The following is a 20,348-nucleotide window of genomic DNA, read 5'->3' on the forward strand; positions in this document are numbered from 1 at the left end:
TTTTACCTCCAGCTGTATGCAATAAATGCCATAGTAATGAATCCTTGCCACCACTTATTTGCAGATCCTATGTTAATATTTCTCAGCCTTCCAATGTTTTAACGCAACATTGTTTATTCATTACTCTTCCTGTAATATTTCATTGTATTTGGAAAAAAATAAATAATCCAGAAACAAAGAGCCATATTCAAAATAGCACTGCCGTTAGAAACATGTGTGGCGAGCTGAGTGGAGACATTATAAATAGTGTATGTTTGTATGTGTATGTAATATAAATAACAATTTTGAAATACAGTATTCTTTATATATTTTGAGGGTCAGGAATGCTATGTGGTGAGTCAATTTAAGTATATGGTGATTCTATTTATGTTTTTTGTCAAACTTTTTGACTTTTAGGTATAAAATTTAAAATAAAATATCTAAAGTTGGTCTTGGTAATCAAAATATTAAGAAATAATTTAACAAAGTTTGGTTATTTGAGCATAATTTATTTAAGGGGTGAACCTTCAGTCCACTATATATTATTAAGGACCTATTTTAGCTAATCAGATAATGTCCTTATAAACTTCTGGACACTAGACGATGTTTTTATAGAGTAGTAAAAATTTGCAATATGTCACCATTTTGTTTCAACAATTGCTAGAGAGCTGAAATTTTCACAGAATATTTTAAAACCCTATTTAATGAATTATGTAGAGTTTGAAAATGTTTGGTGCATAAATGGGCAAGTAATATAAGATGAAACGTTTAAACCTCTTCGTGGGACACCCGGTATAATTGCATGAAGTTGCATGGCAAATGTGCTGAGCAAGCCATTCACTCACTCATTTAACAAATAGCAAAATACCTAGTTGATTTTATTCCTGGCTTATAGTAGAAGACTTGCCTTTGCCAACAATCCAGAATATTTATTTTTGCCCCATTAAGTGTGTATTGTAACCTGTCATTAGGAATTTTAAGCCACAACTGCTTTTATCCTGCTAACAAGTTATATAACAAACATTTCCATGCATGGCCAAATTTCTGTTAAAATCAAATGAACCGCTGCTGATGCTTACTTCTGTAGCTAGTTAATGCACAGAAAGACTTCAGTCTTCCATAATTTGAATGTTAACTTGATTGATAATTTTCAATCATTTTGATTTATTGAATTTTTCAGAGCAAGTTTCACTGTCCACTGGAATGCAGCAATCTAATCTGTCATATCCCTACTGTTTCATGCTTTATCTATGTCACACTCAAAGTGTCTTTTCTGAAGACCTGTTCAAATTCTGATGAAATCAAATGCAGTATCACTGTTCTTGCATTCCGTCCACAACTGCACAAAACAAAAATTCAGTTGGCACCTGAACATTTAACTGCCTGTTGCCAACCTTACTGATACAGTGGAGATTGCAGTGTACCTCACCCAGTTATTTTCTTACATTGTAATATTGATTTATTATTATTGCATATTTTTTCACATACCTCATATTACGTGACCAGTTTGTGTGTACTTTATTATTTGTGTTTTGACGAATGTCATTTGAAACATAGGATTTAAGATTGTTGATGAGTGGCAAGTATCCTGCTACAAGTTATGTAAGAATCATGAGGCTACAAAATCAATAATGAATTATACTTTATTCCTTGCCACTTAACTACAGGATAGCAACTTGTAATGTTTATACAAGAAGTGTTTTAATCATTTACCTTTGTCGTGTTGTGCATCCTGTGCAATATATCTTCCTAGAACATGTTACAATCATCAATCATTAGTTATTGTTAAATGAGTACAAACAAGTGTAATAGATCAGTTTTATAGGAGAAAAATGAGTTGTGGAAGAATTAAGTTACTGACTAAGGTGACAGAATTATGAGGCTTGTCCCTCTAAGATATTTGGGATGTTCAAACTCTGATCCCAGATATAAAATGTTTATAAATATAAAATTTAAGATACTCAAAAAATTTCGTACCGAACTCGGAGATTATGTCAGCTAATTTTCTGTGACAAAGTTGTTGGTAATAATAACATAAATGAAATAATGATTTATTTCCAATTATTTTTTTACATAGTTGTATACTTACATAAATCATCTGGAAATTTCCTGGCCACTTTTGGTAGTATTGTGGCCAGGTGAAAAAAAAAAACAAATTTGTAATTTAAATAGAAATTTAAAATGAAAATTATGAGTCTAGCATTAACATTATAGTTGAAAAAAATGTCGTTTTCTATATAAATATGTACTGTATTCTATTTACATTGTACTGCTTCGCTTGAGACGATAATTCTAAATTTATTCAGTTCCTGCTTTTTGATATCCTATATTAAATATGAATTATGTACTTACCAAATAAAGTATTTTTAGATTATTTTTTAGCTCCTGATTTATTTATTTTGGAAGCGTACATCCGAATTTAATTGGGCACAAATAAGATAAACGCTACAGAAGCTCATAACATCTCTTTAACAATAAAATACTGTAATCACTCATATAAAACGTTTCCAATGTTTACGCTTTGGATCATGAATGTAAACAAACATTGAATACACAACCAATAGCTGATGAAGAATACAGTGTAATCTAATGGCAACTTCATCAGTCTTGTAGACATCAGCTAATAGCAATTCTAACAGTAAATAAGCTTGAGTCAGAGCAGCTTCAATAGTGGCCTTGAGTGGTGATGTTATCAGGCATTTTTCCAATGTAGAGCATTGGAATGAGTTAAAAGATTTCACAGTGAACGCACCTTTTCAATAAGCAGTTGATATTTTTCAAAGACTTATACAAGTCCTTAAATAACACCTGTTATTTTGACAGAATAAAAAGATGAAATACACCATTCCACTAGTATAAAGAAAACAGTTGCTCCAGAAGTGACAGGATACCAAGTAATGTATTGATAGGTTGGCTATGTTTACAGGAACCGGTAACTGAATATACAGTGAGTACAGTCAGCCAGGTGTTTGCATTATCAACCCTGATCATTGCCCTTCCAGCTTTCTCAGTACTCAGTACATTTCCTCTAACAGTGTGTAACATTCTTCTACACATTAAGAAAAAAACAATTATTCATGTTTACATGCATTGAATTTAATTTTACTAATTTAAAATTAAATGTGAACGTGTAATTTGCTTATTTTATTACTGAGCAATAATTTTGTTTTAAATTATTGTTTTTAAAGAAAGTCATGTTTTTTATATTTTCAAACAAACCCTAATTTTCTCTATTATATACAATGAGAATTTTCATTATAAAAAATACAAAATTTGATTTTTTATTTTCTAATACAAATTTAAATTTGTACTAGTGGAAATGTACTGGAATAACATGTTTGAATGCCCAAAACAGTCCTGTTCTATAAATTCTGTTATCTTAATGAGAAGTCAATTTTGTGACCTTACTAACGAAGCATGGTCATTTATTTGTATTAATATTCTGACTTTGTGAAATTCTTGAATAATCAATCGACATGTTTTGTTTATATCCGTGATACTAATACTAAAGGATGAATGTTTCTAATAACGACTGTAGGCTTTGATTTCTCTCATTTGTTGACGCTGGTGCATGACACTTTTGTTATAAAAATATTACAATTTTGAATTCATTGGGGTTTTAGATTGGTTTGTGATTCTTCCTAAGATTAATTTAACATTAGGTTAATTTATTAAAATTTCTTTTTGTTTCATAAATTTATCTAGTGCACTTAATTTGTACAAGTTTAACACCAAACGTTTTATAACTTATTCTAATACTATGATTAACCTTACATTTTAATTTTTATTAATACTGTGTATATATCATAACTAATCTATTTAGGAATATATTTGTGGAAATTTTAACTAAAAGTACCACATGACTAAATGTACAGGGCTGTCTGCAAGTCTTCGTAGATTATGAAAGAGAATTACTGAACATTTATAAAATGCTGTATATTTACCAGGTTGATATAACTCTTAAGAGTTCAATGAGAATTTTCTTGTGACTGTTGTCAGACATTTGGAGTCTAGCCACTTACAGATTGGCACTTAGCCAATGTCGTACAGTGGGTGTCCCACCTGCAGGTTGTGCATTCACTGATTAGAATATTAACAGGTGTCTCTCTGTGGTACTTGGACTTTACTTGATCCTTTTAGGACTAAGCATTTTCACACATTTTGTATTATAATTGATAAGCAAAATAGTATTGTGAGAAAGGTTAGGCCTATATTGAACATATATTTTGTAGTATTGTTATTAAAACATGACATTCATGTAAATATTGAGACATTTAAATGCATTTTAGCATTTTATGAAGGATTTTCATACCCTTGTAGAAAATACGCTATTTTGTTTGATAAGCATGTGCACACACACACACAAACTATACTAAACTATGTATAAACTATATTTATATATTTCATGTACATTTTCCAAAACTGGCTTTTGTCACATTGTATCTGAAAACAAAAAATAATTTATGATTTGGAGACCTATTATTTTTATTTACAATATTATCTGCTAAACATTAAACAAAAATTACAAGAATTCAAAGAAATGTTATTAAAGTGTGAAGGGAAATGTAAACTAGTTCATGATCTACTTCACTGATGTTGCCATAATAAAACCCTTATTACTTACTTTATGAACATTATAAACCAAAGTCTGCAGCAAAGTATGGCACTAATAATCATAATAATAATAATATCTTTATTGCATTCTTTTAACAATTTTTACATCGTATCGCAATCGTCAACAGTTTTAAGTCTATTTACACACGAGTTCATCCACACATTCACACAACCTCATACTCACAATTCTTACAATCATTCAGGTCACAATCGCATTGACCTCAGATCCAGCAATCTCAAATATCCCAGCGGCTTGACATGAATTCATCAACAGAGTAGAAAGCCTTGGACTCCTAAAGGAGTTTGAGATGCGTTTTAAATTGATTTTGATTATTGGAAATTTTGATTTCTTCACTACAAGGCACTACAAGGAGAACTGCGCTTGTCAACTAAGACTAAGAAACAAGGTTGAACTGAATGTTTTATCAATTATGGAAACAAGTGAACAAAAACATTAATGTAATACAAACATCTGTTCTAATATTTTAGCTTGGAATTACACAATTTTCATTGTATGAGAAATTACTGCAAGAAATGACATCAAATGAAATATATATTCTGAAATATACAAAGTATAAAATATATATCAGTTAAATTCAAGAACGTAGCCAGGAAAAAATGTTGTGGAGTCAACATGACTGATATTTTCCCCTAGTGGACAGAAAGTAAATAAGGCAAGTGCAATCAACCGCTGATTCCCCATTTTCTTCCTTAAAAAGTTCTTGACCTGTTCAAATATTGAGAATGATCTTTGAGCAGTACATGTCAATAATACTGTGAATTATTTAAATAATAATCATTTGCTACAAAAGTAATTTAAAATTGGGAGGGTCCAGACCCCTTGAACCATCTCACTGGCTATGTCCTTGGTCAAATGACAGACCAATACAAATTACCAGAAAAGAGGCAAAGGTAATTGACTGCCTTCTCGGTCCTTATTGTCTAAAATGATTGGCCAATAGCCCGCAGGGTACTTCTCTTATAGAGGTGTGTGTGTGCGATGATTCTCCTCAAAGAGATAGCTCGGTCTTGAAGAATTAAGGCCTCAAATGTAAAATTCACAACTCAAAAAATTCTAAAGCATTCTTATGAATCTCAAATAATAGTATTCTTTCTTGCCCAAAGAATTTAGCTTCTTTTGCGTGTTTGCTTGAAAAATAAATTTTTTTATAGTTCAGATATTGTTATCAAATTTTCTGGATTAGTCGATTTTCAACTGCTGTTCTGAGCACTTTGTATCGTCACCTTGTCAGACTTTCTATCGTTTGAATCTTAACCTCTGTGATCTTAAGACTGCTGCTGTGTTATGTGACTACAAAATTGGGAAGAAGTAAATAAACTGTCTTGTCTATACTAATGGACTACTCAGCTATGATACTGATGATACTAACACTCTCTGTAAAATCTCAATGATATGAGAAATGCTGGAGTTGTAACATTGTCTCCAGGGATGGAAACTGATCTGAAGTGGTTAAACCAACTATACAATTTAGCATAAACACTGTTACTCATTACACTAACCGGGTCCATACTCAATCTTTTAACTGAAATTCCATGGTAAATTTCAGTATATTTGTTGTGCTAGAAGCAATGTTATAAATGAAAAGACTTACATTTGGCAGACTTTTCTGTTGTATTGTTCAATTTAACTAGCTATTGTTAACTAACAGCTGACATGACTTTCCCACTAGTAGTTTGAGGCACACTGATGTACTGTGTGAATTTATACAGCAACCATTTAGTTCTCGTGTTACCGTTTTACTCCGTGTGAGGTTAATTCTCAGACAGTCTTCATCTATATACAACTGTCTATGAATGGAGCAACCGTTTTATGTTTAGTTAGAGTTTTGTGTTTAGTAATCTTTCTAAACACAAAATAATATTATTATTACACCGTGCTTACGTCTTGTTTTCTTGATATCAATAATATTCTTCTATATAAAGTAGTTGGGTATTTTTTTCAAAAGTAGTTATATTTTCAATAACACTAGCATTTCTTTTGAGATTATAGGAATGTTTTTTGATCAATGTAATTAACGTTTCTCATTAATTAAATGCAAGATTAATTTATTTTTAAATGTAATTAATCACTGCAATACAAGTGTCAAGTTAGAAAAAATTGTTTTATGAGAAAATCCTGCATCAAAATTGTCTGATTTGTTTTGCTTTTAGTAATATATATCTTTGTTAAATACTAAATATTGTTTTCTTGCAAAACTAATAAATTTGTCTAAAACTATCAGCAATAATTAAAGTTCTCAGCATATGTCCAGGTCTAAATCAGTAACAAATTTACTTTTCCATGTTATTGAATGCAATTTTCATTTTTATGGATTTTTTCATTTTGTCATAAATACTTAACATACATATCTCAAAATTAGTTTAAATTTTGGAATACGTTAGAATTTACTAATAAATGACTGAATATCTACAGTTTTATTTTAATGGGCATTTCAGTATATTAGCCTAGAGCCTAACTTATTAATCTGCTAGTTATTTACTACTCAAGGTGCATTTGCAACAACATTAATAATTGTTTCATTTAATTCTCATAAATCGGACTTTAGTTAATGAAGTATAGACATTTCAATAACTTAGAACAGGCACGAATTAAATACATGAAATCAACAAACTGACCTAAATGCCACCATGACCTCTTGTTAGTGACTAAAATAATAATTTTGCTTTGTAATATATTGTGTTGTGCTTAAGTTCATGTCTGTACATTGTAGTTTCTTTATAACATCATATCGTCTAACTGCAACTAACTAACTTACCCTGCAAGTCTTGATTTTTTTATTACATTTATGCTGTACTGAAAATCTCTTCTTAGTTAACCTTCTACAAGCAATTGATTACTTTGTTTCTTCATGACAGATTTTGTTTGAATTGTTATCAAGAGTAATAGTTAAATATATATATATATATGAAACTTGCAGTTTTAATATTTAATAATACTGTTAAAGTCAAATCTTCCAACTATCAATTCTATTATAGTTTATGTTGTTTCAGAATTAACTTCTCCTCTCCTCTTTCTTATTCAAAAAAAAAATATATATATATATATATATATATATATATATTTGTAATTTGAGGGCAATATAGGCTATAATGAAATATAAAATATGTTTAATTAGTGACAAATTTAAATTAACACCAAAACAGTACATTTCAATTAATATTATTCATGTAGGTAATAAATAATTAAAACCCACTTTTTATTTTTATATTTCAATTTTTATCAATTTTTCTTTGTTATTTGTTTTTTGCTTTTCCTTAGCAAAGTCTTAAGTGCTGGTTTTGTGTCTGTCATCTGTGTGCTTTTTTATTTTCGGGAAAACAGTGGTGTTGCAAATGAACCTTGGCTGACTGTAATATTTTAGTGTGTATTTTATAATATGTTAATTTTAATATCAGAATTTTAGAGTAAATTAAATTTTTGTAATCATAACAGTACTTTTACCTTAATTTTGCCATGCTAAAATTTAATAATAAAATCATTAATATTATTAAGTTTTCAAATATTCCAAATATCATATTGTTACGTTTGATTTTTAGAAATAAATTAATTTCTCATTTTTATTACAAGTTCTTGTAATTTATAATTTTCATACAAGTATTAATGCAAAGATTAGAGTGTAAGAGAATGTTACTGTTGGGGTTGCAGAGTCGTGCTCCTATATCAGCAAAGCTAGTTGCCAACATGCTGAGTGTGGCTGGAGCCGATCACATTATCACAATGGACCTCCATGCCTCTCAGATCCAGGGGTTCTTTGACATTCCAGTGGACAATCTCTACGCTGAACCTGCAGTCCTCAAATGGATCAAAGAGAACATCACAGAATGGCGGAACAGTATTATTGTATCACCTGATGCTGGGGGTGCCAAGAGGTACGAGCTTCTAGATGTCTTAAAATTAGCATTAGAACACAGATTATCTTAGAATCAATCTTAACAAACAATTGTTAGAGAAGGTGGCGTAATAGCTAACAGTAATATCAACAATCATTTGTCAGTTAAGTGATAGCTCTTTGATTAAAATTTATGAATGGTATTATGTAATTTCGTCTACATTTGTACAGAGACAGGTTCCTCACCCGATCGTGGATACCGTGAATTTTGTTCATCGTGAAAAAACCTTAAATAAGCCGTGATTTTAATGTACAAACCATGAAAATCTTTACAACTTGCGTTTAAAGGAATCGACATGCCTCATCGCTGTGACTGTCTGGCGCCTGGTTGACACGAGAGTGAGAATTGTGCAAGCCTAATCGTGGTGGTCGTCTTAGCGCGATTTGCTAGTGTACCGGATTAAATGGAGCTGTTTACTCAAGCTAGCACGAGATGACTGACTGCTGCGTGCAGGAGCGATGATCGTAAACAACTGCCACTACTACTAGATCACAGTCGACATAGGCTGTCACAGTCCCGGTTCATACTGGCTACTAGTTGTCGCAGTCGATCTTTATTGAAATATGGATCTCTGTGGATTCGGTTGGAGAGGAGTCTAAAAATGCTGAATTACATATAAACGTTAGCCTACTTTTTGTACACTATAATGTGAATACTCTATTGTTTGTTTTTTTTTTATTTGTAATATTTCATATGATGTCTGTGGACTAACTACTAAATCAAAACTTTGATTTGTTTGTTTTTGTCACTTTTAATCAGATAGATCACCTTAGAAAAATATACCTATATTTATGAATAATTCTTTACCTGACAATTTATTATCGTTATTTACAATTATAGTACTTGATAAATAAAGTTTCTCACCAGTGCATGGTAGTTTTGCATGGCAAGAAAAGTACATTTAATAATGATTTGGTTATTTTACAAAGGAGAGCATGTCAAAATTACACATAAATTTCAGTACAAATTTTGTATGATAATAAGATATTGCGTTTTCTGTTGAAAAAATATTAACGTACTACAAAGGTTTTGCTTTAAACTTAACACATAAATAAGTAAATTCATAAAAATCTAACTACTTTTTCTTAATTGGCATAAAGAGTAAATTAGTTTCTCCTATACTCGATCTGATTTAAATAGTATCTACTAAAAATGTTACAATAACAAATGTTATTGATATTAGAATACTTACTTAGGAGGTAAGAAATAAAATACTGTATAGCCTACATAAATAATCAGTCATCACCAACTACGAGCCCTACCTTTTTTGTATTTTATAAATATTTGTTGTTTTAACATTCGCCGTTATACATTTTTAGTACAATTTTAATAGGATTACGATTCTGCTGCTTGACCGAAGGAGTAATTCATTTTACAATTTTCAGCCCTAAAAACATGTTAATTTTTTTATTTAGTAGTTCTCTACATTACAATGTTGCGTTATCAGAGTATGACATGTAAAATTTGATATATAAAAATTATATAAAACCTTACATTTCATTTTAGCAGATAATTAATAAATGTAATAATATTCATCGCTACGAAATATTAATAATAGTGATGTCCAAGATGGTTGGATTGTTCATAATTTACAAAAAGTCGTACATCGAACACACCTGCATTCATATCACATCCACAACTAGCAGCCCCTCTGAACAGTCACCTCTGTCAGCTGCGATTCTGTAGTGGTGAGCGGTTGTTTGCGATTGTCATGTCTGCACGTTGTGATTGGCTAACTCGCGCTCGCTTATATCAACTGCTCCATAGTGTGGTTCAATATACTACTTAGGCAGGTTTCACACAGACCACAAAATGCCAAATTCAGGAATCCTGAGGGAAGACTCAAAGACAATCCAGATCTGGTCATCACACTGATGTTCATGGCTAAGCATTACACAGCCTATTAATCAGGGGGCTGGTAAAATTTCTATATGTCCGCAGGATGTATCGTGAATAAATTGAACTATAGACTCAAAACAATATTTTTCTAAAATGGCCTAAGAAATAAGGTAATATATTATGTAATGCACATCTCTACAAAGACCTAGTTTATTTGAGAAAATAATTAGTTCCAATATTCCATTTCAGAATAGTGGCTATTTTAAAAGTTTAACCCTTTGAGTGCTGCACCGTTTTGCTATATGGTATGCATAAAATGCCGAGTGAAAATACCTGATTCTGCAAGGGTCTGGTTAAAAATTCACAACAAATTTATTTATTGGTATAATGTCTTGGTTTTTATTTATTTATAAATATATTTTCTTTATACATATAATAAATTTCTCACTTATTTAACGTTTTATACAAATAAAAAAATCATTAACAAAAACTTTATGTGCAAAAACATTTAGTTTTTTAATTTGACACAACTTAGTGTTATTGAAATATTTTATTTTTTCACTTTTAATTATTCTATCTTATACTCCATTTAATTATTTACATAAAGACATAAACATTTTTTTATACTTATAAATAAAGTTTGGAAAATAAATATGAACCACTACAAAACTAGAAATTTTCTAACCTAACCTAACAGTCTGTGTATTTTGTACACTGATAATGCTTAAATATAATGCCTGCAATACTAGGTCTTCATTGTCAGCAATGTTTTTACGACTCATTGTTTATAAATATCACTGAACAAACACAAAAACAAAAAAATTATACAAACGTATTTAGTAAATTACTAGATGCTTACGATCGCCGTAACTCGGGGCCGTCATTGTTCTACTTACACACAGACTAGAACAACACACACAAACAAAATAATTTGAAGATACTAACACTACAAATCCATTTACACTTAAAAACTTTCAATATCATTTGTGAAATAAACAGCAGCGCAAGCAAAACATGTGCCGGCTCGTCCACATAGCTGCCGATTCTAAACGCGACTGACGCACTTTACAACTACTACTACTACTACTACTTTACAACCGCCGTAAAAATCAGAATGTAACCAAAATGCAACAAAACCTACATCAAAAGTTACGTTGAAGCCTTTGGAATGCGTATGTATAGTCATTGAGCCAATTTAGATTAATACTATTTAAAATATAAGCGTAACTGCAGAAGTCGCTAACAGCGATTCTGGCATTTCTTGCATAAAATGCGGGATCGCTGACAGCGATGCTCCGGCACTCAAAGGGTTAAATTAAAATAACTAAAAATCAGCTTTTTTTATAGAATTCGTCATAAGTAGTGTTTACCATTTTATTTTTTATTTTATTTAACTCAGAACTATCAAACAAAGGTATCAATAAAAAGGTATCCATTTGATGAAGTGCTGAAAGCATTAGATTATTGTAATATGATCATTTTACTATGATAGAATCAGTAAGTAAATAGAAATCTCATTTTTTACGTGTCATAATATATTCTACTTGCATACTAGAGTAAGACAGTATTTGTACATATATTACCATATTGTGCACTTGGTGTTTCAGAGTCACATCAATTGCGGATCGTTTGAATGTTGAGTTTGCTCTTATTCACAAGGAGAGGAAGAAGGCAAATGAGGTTGCATCAATGGTTCTTGTAGGAGATGTAAAAGACAGGGTGGCCATTCTTGTTGATGACATGGCCGACACGTGCGGAACCATTTGCCATGCTGCTGAAAAGTAAGTTTATAATGCATTAAGTATTTTCAACCTTTAATTTGTTTATATTAACATTAAGCATTCATACCAAGAAGTCTGGGTTGAAATCCCTCAGCAATGTCATATACATTGCCTAGGCCTAGTAACAAGTGTCTATCCAATTACAGCATAATAATCACTGATGTCATATGGGCTGATATTAATCAATAGCTTTTTTACACTTTTCTTGAAACAATTAACTTCAAGAGATTTAAGATGAGAAGGAAGAGTGTTGTAGAGTTTAATGCCTGTTTCAGCAAAACAATTTAAAGTGGTTTTAAGACTACATTGAGATATTCTAAGAGAATTTGAGTTTCTAGTCATATGGTTATGTACAGATATTTGTAGGTATGGCATGTACATTTCTTTTTGTATACAATACGTAATCTAAAATATAAAGTGCAGGTACTGTAAGAATAGAATACCATACTTTTTAAATAAAGGTTTACAGTGAGTCCTTATGTTTACATTAGCTATAATCTTAATAGCACGTTTTGTAAAATTAATAATTTTTGTGTGTTACAATGGTTGCCAGATACAATAATTCCATAAGATAAGAAACTATGAAGGTAGGCATAGTAGACAGTAATGAGGATGTTTGTAGTTACAATATATCTTAGCCTAATTAATGTAAAAATACCCTTAGACACTTCATTGCATAACATTTCAACATGCCTATCCCATTTGATGTTACTCTGAAGAATAACTCCTAAGAATTAAACATAGTCAACGTTCTGTTGTCTAGACGGTTTTAAACAAAATTCTAGACGGGTTTATCTTTATTAAGACAGAGTGAATTGGCAGCTGACCAGTAGGGTGGAACGTTGGTATAGGGCAAAAAATAATTTTCTGTTTTATACATTCTAATAGTGAAAAATGTTTTTATGTGAGAAGTAATTCTACAAAGTTTTATTTTGCTAGAAACACATCTTGAGGTGCCGCAAAAGCCTTGAAAATAATTTTGGTCTATAAGTTTCAAATGTTCTAGCATTTTATTTTTTTTTATGGTATTTTATGTTTATTATTTCTATTTAATTAAAACTTAGCTTAAAATCATGAAAACAAATTTAATTTGCTGCCATCATCATTTTATAGGCCCACTTAGTGGGTATTAAAACTTGAAAAAAAATATATTTTGTTTATGTACTTTTTTGGCTTTCCTGTTGGAAGATATTGGTAGATATAATATTGTGATGATGTGTCTTAGCCTAACATTTTTTGAATAGTTTCTTCTTTTGTTTTTATAGTACTGTGATAATATTGAACCTAATGAAAGAATAGAAACCTATGCAATAAAGTCACATTTTATTCATTAAACACACTTATATTCATAAAATACAAATAATAGAAAAATGAAACATTGTAACAAAGCTTAATCAATATTCAGTGTTCTCAATTATACATTTTAGTTCAAGTGTCTCTTTGTTTCAAATTTTGGCATCATCTTGTGTGAAGCAATTCTGGCTTTGATAAATCAATTTCTTTCTTCGAGACCGCAAACACAGAGTGATGATCCTCTTACAAGCTTGATTACTCTTTCCACTCTTTGTGTATGACAGGTTAAATGTGGAAAATCAATAGAATGCATCAGGCCATCTTCTCGTGATTCACTTATGTACTTGGCTAAGTCCTCACCTCATCAGTCACGTACTTTGTCATTGATGGTTCTGTGATTCTGTTACGTCAGCCCAGTTGAAAATGCCGATGTATCTTCAGCTTTAAAGTTTAGTTTAGGTATCACACACTTCTGTACTCATTCTCCTGTTCTGACTTTGCCTTCAAAATTCGTTGGAGGCCTAATGTGTTTTCTCTCCTTCACTTAACATGCAGAGCGACATGTTATCAGGGTGAGCGTAGTAGCCGTTTCTTTGAATAATTGACTGGTCTATTATTTTAAGATACTCGTCGGAAAGATAACGTAACAACGAAATCAGTCCCCATAAGTGTTTCGCTCCATTTACTGAAGAGGGCTTCAGCTTAAGGCAACACCAAATTGGAGAGTACACCTTAACTCACAGTATACATAATCTGTTAAAGTTTTCAGGTTTTCTGAAGGGTTCTCTGTTCCAACATACAGGTACAACCGGAGAATGCGTCTAGCCAACGTCAGCCATTGTGAATGAGCTAACTTTCCTGGTTTCTTCATAGCTTGATCAGGGAGGCAGATTCAACTTGAGTTTGATTTACACATTTCAAGTAAATACTTTTGATCGGTATTTAGATCTTGTTTCACTTCTAAGTCAGGAAGATTGTCCTCTATTAATGAGTACGTCACTACTGGAAGCTCATGACATTTTTCAAGTAGTTTGCCAATACTCCTCCGAACTCATTAGGTCCTTTTGTTTTTCCATCTAATGGACAAAATAATTGACACAATGGCAACTAGTTGCAATTAAACAAGCATATTAGCCACTGCAAAGACTTATGAAGATTCTTTTCTAATAGATCGATAACACCATTATTTGCTCCAGTGTTTGTACCAGTGCCATCACATCCAATTAATTGCAGTTACACTGTTTAAGTTCAAATAACAGTTACTATTAAAATACTCAATAATACTTTCTTTGATGCCTTTACCTGTACCGGACTGTGCGCCAGAAATAAAGAACCAGGTTTTTCAACTAACGAAACGTGCTCTTCGACTACAGTCTTTCTGAAAATTTGTTCCTATTTTTCTCTTAACCAATTGTCTTATTCTTTTTTCCACAAAAACAACCCTTTTTCTCCTTACTTTTATTGTTGCCACTGCCTTTTTTTGATTACTGGCTCTAGCTCTTCGAATTTTCATTCTGTCAATGACATTACTGTTGTTCCCCTCAGAAATAAAATATTTAAGAACCGCACTTGCTACAGCTGCTGCATCCCTGTCTGAAACTTCAGTTTTGTCACAGATAGAAGCTACTGTTGGTAGTTGTACCATATTTTGTGTTAGGGCCTGAGAAGAGGTGGAAGGCTTTTCATCGTCAGTTAATTCTTCTAAAAACTCATCTTCTATATCATAATCTTCAGGTTGAAGTACATCAACTCCAATCATATTATCTGGTTCTACTACATATTAGTCACCAATAACTGGCTTTTTAAGCATAAACGGAAAAATATAACAATATTCTTTACAGATAAAAATGTATTGAAATTTGATAAATTTTACTAAAAAATCACAATTTCTAACCCTTTGCGGCACCTCTTACCTTACTTCAATTGTGTTTAAACTTTAAAATTTATTAAATTATAGCAAAATGCAACTTTTTATCACTATTATATATTTAAATAAAAAAATATATTTTTTCGTTCCACCCAACTGACCAGTCCTTGATAGTGTCACTAATATTAGAACATCTTTAGCAAATAAAATATGATTACACTTAACTTGTACAGCCAGGTCATCAGCAAACATATAAGAGCTCGCATGGTTAGTAGCAATAGTACCAGGTAAATCATTTAAGCAAGTAATAAAATATACTGGGCCCAGGATTGAGCCCTGTGGGACACCAGTTATTACATTTAAGTATTGTGAAAAGTGGCCTTCATAATAAACTGCTTGTAGCCTTTCAGACAAGTAAGACCTACAAACAACTGCCAAACTATCAAAACCATAAAATTTAAGTTTATATAGCAGTTTGTCATGTGAGATTGTGTCAAATGCTTTTGACATGTCATAAAAGGCACCAATTACTTTATTCTTGCTGTCCAGACCATAAATACAGCTCTTCAAATATTCAGAAATGGCTAGACTAGTACCTTTCTTATATCTAAAACCAAACTGACAGTCAGTAAAAATACAATTTTTTTCAAAATTTCAACAATTCGATTGTTTAAAATAATTTCAAATACCTTAGAAATTATCGGTATTATTGATACAGGTCGATAATTGTTGTAGTCAGACACAGAGCCCTTCTTGTAAATTGGTATGACCTTAACTAATTTCAAACATTGAGGGAAAATACCACTTTCAATACAACAGTTAAATAAATAGGCTAAAATCTCAGAGATATGAGGTGCAGCAATTTTTAGCAGACCAGAGTTCAGGCAATAAACATCCAGACTGTTACTGCAGCTCAAGGAATTGATAGCATTGTAGACTTGCTCAACGCTCACACATTTCAAAGAAACATTTAGCGCTTGAGGTATACTCTTTTTAACCTTATCTAAATATAAAGACACACTGATTTGAGTTAGGAACATTACCAACAATACTACTTACACTACTAGTGAAAAAATCATTAAATCCAGGTGAGGTAAGATTTCTTTTACTATTACTACATTTAGGCTTATCATTTTTGCTTGAATTCTCCTTCACAATTGCCCACATTTCCTTGGGTTTGTTCTTAGCATTAACAACTCGATTACAGCTATACAGTCTCTTTGCCTCCCTAACGGATCTCCTGTATTTGCACCTTAAATAATTAAAACAATCCTTATAACATGCTAGACCATTGTATTTAAATTGTTCGTACATAAACAATCACTGATCTTTCAGACGTCTAAGATCATCATTATACCAATTTTATTACCTTTATGAGATGTACATTTACTATAAACAATTTTTACAGGAATCAACAATGTTTAATAAGTAGTTTAAAAACCAATCAAACTTCTCATCTACTGTTAAAGGGTGTAGAGAAACAGCCAGCTTAATAGCGCTGCAAAATAACGTGAACTCACACAATCAAATTAATTTTTATTGCCAGGACATAATCACATGTATAGCAATAGTCAAGATATTCTAAAATTAATATCTAAAATTTAAAACTTTCACATCGCCTCAAACCACATTCAAACGTACAAATTTTCAGCCAACTCCACATTCATCCAGCCAATATTCCCATTTCCAGCGCCGGTAGTCAGTTTGCTAATTGTGCGGTCACCCAGTCGAATGCCATAAACTCGTCAGCACTGTAAAATGCTTGCGACACTAAAAAGCGTCTTAAACGAGTTTTTAACACCTTAGGCGTTGGGGCATTTCTTAACTGATCTGGCAACTTGTTGATGAACCGAATACCTGCCTGGGAGGGCAAGTGTTTGTAAACCCCCGTCCTGTGTCTTCCAGTTCTTATCAATAGGTCTTATCCTTGCAGCACCCATATCAGCACCATCAGTAAATATACACTGCAACTGGCAGCCCATAATGATTGCAAAATGATCAAAAACAATCATAGGCTCAACTTTAGACAAAAAAAAATTATATCAGGGTGTATTGTAGTGGTTATATTATCAAGGCAAGAACCTTGACCTAAACCAGGCCTAGTTATTTCATTAATAGTTGTCATTAAATTAAAACTTGTCAACAGATTTAAAAATATATGCTTATTAATACGATCACATAAAATATTTACATTGAAATTTCCACACAATGCCAGAGATGAATTTGACTTAGTCCTAGAATTATGTACAGATAATAAATTGAATAGTCCTTCAATAAACATATTGAAATTGTTGTCCAAGGGTACACAGTACACACCTAGACATGTAAGGTTCAACTCTTGAATGTAAATGGCAGCTATTTCACACGTACCTGGGTACACAGTACACACCTAGACATGTAAGGTTCAACTCTTGAATGTAAATGGCAGCTATTTCACACGTACCTGGGTACACAGTACACACCTAGACATGTAAGGTTCAACTCTTGAATGTAAATGGCAGCTATTTCACACGTACCTGGGTACACAGTACACACCTAGACATGTAAGGTTCAACTCTTGAATGTAAATGGCAGCTATTTCACACGTACCTTCAATTGAAAGTTCCACCAAGTCCGGTACCTCAACACCTACCCTTCCAGATTTGGTATAAATTGCTACACCACCTCTGCTACCCGATGATCTGCAATAGGCACTGGCTAAGTCGTAACCTGGTACAAGTATATGTCCGCAATCTCATTTTTAGCTAACCAGTGTTCACATATACACAAAATGTCTACTTCAAACCTGTTATTTAGATAATTAACTTCATCAATTTTATGTAGAAGTCCCTGAACATTCCATTGTGCTATGACTGCTTTACACCCACCTTCTGTTGTATTTACACTATGGTTCATGTCTTCTAGACGAGTAGTCAATATTGTTTATCATTAAACTTATTGTGAATCATTGTGTTTTTTGATTGAGCTGAGTTTCCAAGTTGAAATTCCCACTGTTTTTAGGATATTTTGGTCTTAAATTTAGACACAAATACGTTATTCTGCCAGAATTCTAGTGAGTAAATATCCCCAAAGTTATTTGATGAGACTCCAATTTTAAAAGAGGAGTAAAGATCAGGTTTGCTTAGATGCTGCAATCTGTTCTACAACATAGTTGCCAGGTTTATTCCTTTTGAGGTAATTCTCAATGTCACTAGGTTTAGTATTTACTGGCATACGGTTTGCCATTGTCACTTGATAAAATACCACTAATAACTTCAGTCTGGCTGCTCACAGCTGAGTTCAAATTCACAATGTTCCCTCGCAAAACACCTAATTGCTCACTTAGATCCGTATGGTTTTTTGACAAAGTAAATATTTGTTTAGTCAAAATTCTCATTTTTTCCGAAAAACTTAATTTATCACAATCTATTTCACTTTCAGTGTGAACAGCTACACTTATCATAACTGGTTTTGAGGTTACCTTGCACTTGTTACACTTCCACGACGCTTTTCCTTCTAATTCGCGGAAAAGATCGTAATGATCATTACTGATTCCCACACTATGAATGCGTGATGCCATAAATTACACTCTCCGTCACAGCGAAGGCTGAACTATTTTTAGAAACATTCTTTCTGCATGTACCACACTTGCGCATTTTACCATTAGCCACCATTTTTCTCCCATCTATCTAACATTTCTTCCTATCCAATAGATTCAATAACCATAACTAAAAGAAGAAAATGTACATTTAGATAAAGAATGTTGTATTTAAAAGAACAGTAATCAATAACAGACACCCTTCTTCATAGAATTAACATCACCAATTACTTTTGATGAAGCCAATAAATTATTCCATTTCTTTTGGTTGTTGAGCTGTATGGCAATATTTTTCTTTTTTTCTTATCAAAACCACTTTGTAATCTCCAAGTACAAACAGTATTAAAAACACATTGAACCCTAAGCCTATAACAATGAATTTACACAGTATACTGGCCATTTTTGTGATTTAAAAATTTGTTTTAATTATGAAGACATTGTTTTAACCTAACATATCAAATTAAAGATGAGAACACAATTTTAGAAAATGTGCCTTTTTATGATCAAATAATTATTTGAACAAAATTATAAAAGTAGACAAAAGTATGAAAAAAATAAAATTTGAAAAATTGTTACTTTGTATAAACGTTTTATTTTTTAACCATTTTATGTTCTATAAATGTATTTTTGATATAAAATAACGTAAAAGAAAGTATTTATGTTAGTACTGATGGAAGGCCTATCATAATCATACTCGGCATCATTCACGTCTTGATCATTAGGCCTAACCTCAATATCTGGATCAGGATCATTGTTGTTGAGAAACTCACCGTACGATCCAGAATCATAAATTTGACCCAAAATTCTTTCAAACTGAATCGCAGATGATCTTTTATTTTCATTAAAAATATGAACATCCTCCTCCAAATCATGCTCAGAGTCTGACATCATATCACGTATCATGCACACCGTTATTTTGTCCAAATGATTACTCATTTTACACAATGATCAAGAAAAATAAAACTTGTCACTAAGAAACCAATCAAAATAAACTAAACCAACATTTATCACTTTATTCAGTAAGAGTGGAACTTTGTAAATAACAATGCTCGCATCATCAGTTGGTTACGTAACTAAGCAGTTGTGCAATAGTTGAAAATACTTTTTTTACAGCTACACAATTGTTACTTGTCATAAAAAAGATGTATAATAAACAATATTATTATATTAGGAAATAGTCTGAAACAACTAAACCCGATTTTTTTTTTTACCGAAAACCTAAACGTATTGAATTAAGTACTGCAGCCCGAGTATAGGTCGGGCTCCGTATTCGAAGTCTTAAATTTATAAAGTTGGCCCGAAGATAGTTTCAAAGACAATTTTTTTTAAGATCATCTATACACTCTTACATAACTTAAATAACATGCTCCACATTTTGTAACTCTGAAATAAATCTATACTTCTTTTTTAATAACTAATAATTATTTCCACAAATTCATATTGCACAGCGTTAACTAATATTCTTTTAAAGTTTTCAGCTTAGGTG

At 31.8% G+C, this 20,348-nt stretch overlaps 1 protein-coding gene across 4 annotated transcripts in view; it reads left to right on the forward strand.

Moving 5' to 3' along the window:
- Window positions 1-20,348, forward strand: part of LOC124356608 (ribose-phosphate pyrophosphokinase 1) — a 44,335-nt gene that overhangs the window by 22,700 nt on the left and 1,287 nt on the right. For 2 of the 4 annotated variants that reach the window (XM_046807716.1, XM_046807742.1), the window contains 2 exons: window positions 8,261-8,484; window positions 11,952-12,125. In XM_046807716.1, coding sequence (XP_046663672.1) covers window positions 8,261-8,484; window positions 11,952-12,125 — 398 coding nt within the window. Of the gene's footprint in view, window positions 1-2,905; window positions 2,927-8,260; window positions 8,485-11,951; window positions 12,126-20,348 lie in introns of all 4 variants that reach the window. The other 2 variants (XM_046807724.1, XM_046807732.1) reach the window with 2 other exon arrangements.

Source organism: Homalodisca vitripennis, chromosome 1 (genome assembly GCF_021130785.1).
Source record: "Homalodisca vitripennis isolate AUS2020 chromosome 1, UT_GWSS_2.1, whole genome shotgun sequence".
NCBI classification, from domain to species: Eukaryota; Metazoa; Arthropoda; class Insecta; order Hemiptera; family Cicadellidae; genus Homalodisca; species Homalodisca vitripennis.